Here is a 5,781-nt window from a genome sequence, read left to right on the forward strand (position 1 = left end):
AAAATATGGTTAGTGAATATTTAGATAGAATATTAGATATTTGGTTAGTGAATAAGAAATTTAGATATAATTTTAGACAAGTTTAATCTCAATTTTTTGTTATTAGTATTAAATGACCATTGAAAATATAATTTTTTTAATAATAATTTAATTAAATAAAAAAATTATTAACTTAATAATATTTTATTATTTTATAGAGAGTAAATAGCTAATCTAAAATATGAGAATTAAATTTAAATGGAATAGACAAATATAAAAATGTGTGATATTAACTAAATTTTAAAGATACATTTGGTGAAGCCAATGCTAATGCTCTTACGTTTTGAGAGAAAACATAGTAAAAGGAGAGACACAGACATTATAGGTTGGCAGTGAAGCTGTTTGGTTGGAGCCAAAAATTAGGTTTTTTTGTCATTCCACTTCTGGGTTTTTTTCTATTTGTTTTTTTCTATTCACTATTAAAGTTTATATGTCTAGGTTCTTCAACTACGGCTAAAAGAATCAAACTTTCAAAAGGAAAGAAGAACTATAAAGGAATGAAATAAATTGAAGATTGGAGTTCAAGTGTTTTTTTAGTCTCTCGTGGAACCAAGATTAAGAATGGGTCTTCAGGTCAAGAGAGCCAACAATTCTGGTTTTTATTCTTCTTTTAGGACTTCTAAATTTTGTTGTAACATGATGTTTTGGTTGGAATCAAATCTTATTTATTAAAAAAGAAATAGAGTGGCTACCTCAAAGAATACATGTCAAGCTGTTTATGAGCTGCAAGAATGATTCAAAATATTAATGAAAGTAACTTATAAATATAACGACTAAATTTGATATTAAAGTTAAAATTTAAATAAAATATTGTTAGAATATATTTTTTTAATATTATTTTATTTTAAGATTTGAAAAAATTAAATTATTTATTTTATTTTATATGAAATTTTAAAAAAATTATAATAATTAAATTAGATGAAATGAGAAAATTTTAAATTAGTTGTGAAAAGAATCTCTGCCTAAAAAATTGAAGTTGGGGTGTTTTATTAGTCTTTGGTTGAGCAAAGATTCTGGGTCTTTGGGTCAGACAAATCTCAGATTTTATTAATGTTTTTTTGACTGGACTGAACTGTGAAAGTATGAACAAGAAATTAGTTAATGCGTGACATCGTGCTTGCATTTTACATGGGATTAATGAAGATCCAATTCTCCAACCGTCCCTGTTTTTCTTTTTTTTTTCTTTTTTTTTTTTCCCCTCTCGGCCTCGGGTTCTTTTCTCTTTAAATACGCGCAAAAGGAGCGAATCACAAATACACAGTCAAAACTCGTAATAAAAGGACAGTGGACACTGGACACTGCTTTGTTTTTGTTTCTGTACGTACGTACATACATACAGATGCCTAATTCCTATCAGATGCGAGAGAGACTAAACTCTGAGTTGGGTCTCTGTTTTTGTAAGTGAATTTTTGGTCTCCCTTTTTCATGTGGGCATTGTCAGCTAAAAGCAAAATCCTGAGAGAGTCTGAGAGAGAGGGAGGAGGAGGAGGAGGAGAGAGGGAGAGGGTATTGGAAAGACTTGATTTTTTATCCTTTCGGTTAGAGTGTTCTTCAAAACCCAGCCTTTCCAGCAATATACAGTTGCTGTCTACCCTTTTTTTCTCCATCATCTCTATTGTTACTATTATGAGTTTGTCAACATCTTGAGGTATTTTGCGCATTTTATCTCTTCTCTTGTGCCTCTATTGGTTTCTTTCCTACTATACTTGGTGGGTCTTGTTCTTTTTCCCCCCCTCCCCTTTTTTTAATTGTTTGGGATGAGGAATTGACAGTGAAACTGATCTACTTTTTTTGTCTGCTTCTCTGTTTTGAGTTATTTTTCTCCCTATAGTTCCCAAATTTGTCTTCAATTTAGATGTACACCCTCTTCTGCTTTCCATGAACTTTTTGGTTCATGGCTTATTGGCTTGTGTAGAGATGCATCAAAGAGCCCATACACAGATCAAATCAGGGCTTGAGAAGCAGACTTGGGAGCATTTCTGACACGGCTTTTCTTTCCTCGAATAAGTTTGAGGTAAGCGCTCCTCTTGGCTCTTTCAATGTTGTGTTTCGTTTATGTGTTGCTTATTTTCTGAGTCCTTTCAGCTTTTGTCTTTTTGGGGGTCTGCAAAAGTGAGCGACAACTACTTGTCAAAACAACCGGGAAGCAAGTTTAAGATTAGTAATGCAAGTTCTGGGGGTGAAGATGAGAGATTTCCCATCTTGTTTCGGTGAAAATGGGGTTCAAGTTGCTGATTCTTCCTCGTCAAGCACCAGCAGGGCTGCCCAGAATTTAGTTACTTGTGTCTATCAATGCCGTTTACGTGGCCGGTCTTGCTTGATTACTGTCACGTGGAGTAAAAACCTGATGGGTCAAGGCCTTGGAATTGGGATCGACGATTCATCTAATCAGTGTCTCTGTAAGGTTGATATTAAACCCTGGTTGTTCTCCAAGAGGAGAGGGTCGAAGAGTTTAGAAGCATATTCTTGTAAAATCGATATATATTGGGACCTTTCTGCAGCTAAATTCGGTCCCGGGCCTGAGCCTTTGGAGGGATTTTATGTTGCAGTTGTTGTTGATCGGAAAATGGTTCTGATTATGGGGGATTTGAGAAAAGAAGCTTTCAAGAAAACTAATGCCAACCCTGTAAATTCTAATGCTGTTTGCATTGCCAAGAGAGAGCATATTTTTGGCAAAAAAGTGTTTAGTACCAAGGCTCAATTTTGTGACAATGGTCAAATTCATGATCTTGTGATAGAATGTGACACCATCAGCGTTGAGGATCCATGCTTGGTGATACGCATAGATAGCAAGCCTGTAATGCAGGTGAAGCGGCTTCAATGGAAGTTCCGGGGGAATCTTCCCATCTTGGTTGATGGGCTTGCGGTAGAAGTTTTCTGGGATGTTCATAATTGGCTCTTTGGCGCATCACTTGGAAGTGCTGTTTTTATGTTCAGAACATGCCTATCAGCTGAGAAGTTGTGGGCTAGCCAACCACTTTCCAATCCAAATCCATTTCCGTGGTCGTTCTCGCAAGGATTTTCAGACTCCAAAACACAATGTCTTGGCTTCTCACTGATTTTGTATGCTTGGAAGAATGAATAGAGAGATTTGATAAATTATTCATGGAGTGCTAACAAAAGCTTTTAGCGAGTGTTGATTTTTATCAACTCTGTGATCATATTACACTGAATTTTATTAAATGATCCGTTTGTTTTCTTCTTATCCTTTTTCCTCCCGAGTAACTTTAGCCATTATTAATAGCTCATAGACAACTACTTTATCGCTTGGCTGTATATCCTTCTTACAATGTTAAATTCATTGGTTTTTCTGAATTCCATATCTCAATATAATGATCATGTAAGGCTCCTTTCCATTACCCTTCAAGTATGTTTGGGTGGCAAGCAGGACTAATATAGTGTATCTTTCTAATTTGTGGCATTGGGGGCTCCTCTCATCAGCAATGTCTGAGCCTGCTCTGCCTTAACTGTGAGTGCAACCTTCGTTTCAATTCAGAACCAATATAAAGACCTAGACCAGTTCCAACATTTTCCCTTTCATGCCAAATAACGATTACTTGGGTTTGGATGTTGCAGGAGCTTACATGTTTGGTGCCATATAACCAGTGCCCAATCCAAAATTTTGCCTTCCATTGCCTTGGTTTAACTTGGGGATACTTCTATATGTGAATTTCAACATTTTTATTCCAAAAAATCCATTGATGCTGGTATGATGTCTCCTAAGTTCTTCTTATTTTAGTCATTTCTTGAAAAAAAAAATGATATCATAGCTAATGAACTGATTTGCACCTTGTGTGATCCTAAATTGTCTTGGCCTATTGATACGTGAATGCAACCTTGACACACACATGTTAAGATTCGGACTTCTTTTTTTTTATATAAGTATGTTAAGATTCAGACTTCTAATGGTTTTCTATGTATGAATTAAGCATGACATCGGGTCCCATATTTGAAGTTTCAAAGTTTCATTTTCATTTTGCTGTGGGGGGGTGGGGGAGAGGAAAATTCTACCACATCACCAGTGTTGTGCGAGTGTTACGCCAATATTATGATCACAATTGAAGAATCATTCAAATTCTGTCTCCCAATTTATGGTTGGGATTAAGTGATCCCTATGTTGAAGGGAATTCTTCTGCTACTTTTCTTAGCACTAGAGCCTGGCACACGGTAGTAAGAATATATACTTATTTACTTTAGGTTGTGACTTGTTTACTGATCCACCATTCAGCTTATTGTGAGGATAATTATTAATCGCAGATCTATGATTTAGATTTTAAACCTCTAGATTGTACTATTATCCTCCTTAGATATCTCCTTAGTCGTGCGGCATGTTTTTGTTTTGGTGCATTGCCCGCAGTTTTGGACTCCTTGTAGTCTTGTAGTTCCCATTTTTTCTTCAATTAGTTTGTCGGAGAGCAATAGCGAGTCATAAGAATGCATCTATTTTTTTTTTAAAAAAAAATTGTCTACAGTTTTTATTCCTTTTATACTCAAAAGAATTTAGAGTAGTCTGGAGATTTGATCATCAATGTTCCTTGTTTGCCACATCTTACAGGGTTTTTTTCTTGTTTAAAAAGCCTATTTTAGTGTTTATAATTGTCCCTTCTTCTGTGACTCCAGAAGAATCTTTGGAAAGTGGCAATCCTATGTCTAAGCATTGTGAGTTTTTATAATTGAGGAATAAAAGAAGTATTCACTTGATTGGTTTCCTTATGGGTCTTCTTATTATGTATAGAGGTTAAGATGGTCCATCAAATTTAAGTAGTTTACTGTTTACGAAATGTGATCTTTTGTTCTAATACAATTGGAAGAGTCTGTTTGCCAGCAGGAAGCCATCTCAGACTCAGGTAATGACACTGCTAGTCTTGTTATCAGCATTTCATGGCAGAATAATGCTGTTTTCTTGTTACTAACATTTCCCAGTAGAATAATGCCCTAAAAAGCCTGACAGTGCTCATTACTTCCCTGTTTCTCTTTTCCTTGTGGATGCAAATATATGGTTGGTATTGTAATCTCAATTCTGTATTTTTTCTTCTTAATAGGTCAGAATATGCGAGGATACCGATCTCCTTCGCACCTATGTATGCTCATAATGAGAGGTTAATGTACAAATTAGGGTTGTACTCGAGTCGAGTCGAGCTGAACTGAGTATTGAAAGTTTAAGCTCGATACATTAATTGTTTCGAGTCCGAGATGAATTCAAGTTTATGATCAAACTAGATTATATTTCAAACTAGTACGAACTTGTTCTCATACTACTTGAAACCACCTCACAATCGAGTCATGACCTTGCTGGTTTTGTCTCAACATTTCTTGCTATATTATTTCCATAAAAAGCCTGACAGTGCTTGTTGTTACCTTGTTTCTCTTTCTTTGTGGGTGCAAATCTTTGGTATGTACGATTGGTTCGTTTAATTGATTTCAAACTTGAGCTTGTTCACGAACCGTTTGAACCCATCTCGGACTAATTAAGGTAATGATCTTGCTGGTCTTGTATTAGTGTTATTTTAGTATATTTTCGTATCTTAGTGGGTCAGAATATGTGGAGAAGGAGATACCTCTTCTTTGCAAGTTGGCTCGTTTGCTCTGTTTTGAGTTCAAGTTAAACTCAAGTTTATAACCGATGTTCAAGCTAAATTCATTCTAAATATTAGTTCAAAATTGATAATCTATATTAAAATTAAATTCACCAACTTTGTATTTGCAGAAGAGTAACGATATCCACACAATATTTTTTACAAT

The 5,781-nt window shown here is 35.2% G+C and overlaps 1 protein-coding gene across 3 annotated transcripts; it reads left to right on the forward strand.

The window, feature by feature from the left end:
* The first annotated feature begins 1,306 nt into the window (after window positions 1–1,306).
* On the forward strand, window positions 1,307–3,244 carry LOC108980773. 3 transcript variants are annotated; one of them, XM_018951779.2, is made up of 3 exons: window positions 1,307–1,687; window positions 1,871–2,053; window positions 2,125–3,244. In XM_018951779.2, exon 3 carries the CDS (start codon window positions 2,204–2,206, stop codon window positions 3,122–3,124), a length of 921 nt encoding a protein of 306 aa, XP_018807324.1. In that variant the 5' UTR covers window positions 1,307–1,687; window positions 1,871–2,053; window positions 2,125–2,203; the 3' UTR covers window positions 3,125–3,244. The 3 variants fall into 3 exon arrangements, with proteins under 3 accessions (XP_018807324.1, XP_018807323.1, XP_035551239.1); XM_018951778.2 differs by having other exon boundaries at window positions 1,955–2,053; XM_035695346.1 differs by having other exon boundaries at window positions 1,307–2,053; window positions 2,153–3,244.
* Window positions 3,245–5,781: the final 2,537 nt, after the last annotated feature.

The sequence above is a fragment of the Juglans regia genome, chromosome 11, assembly GCF_001411555.2.
Source record: "Juglans regia cultivar Chandler chromosome 11, Walnut 2.0, whole genome shotgun sequence".
NCBI lineage: Eukaryota > Viridiplantae > Streptophyta > Magnoliopsida > Fagales > Juglandaceae > Juglans > Juglans regia.

What these genes read in the sequence shown, in the direction of transcription:
- LOC108980773 (XM_035695346.1), top strand. Translation starts at nt 2,204, where the DNA reads ATGCAAGTTCTGGGGGTGAAGATGAGAGATTTCCCATCTTGTTTCGGT.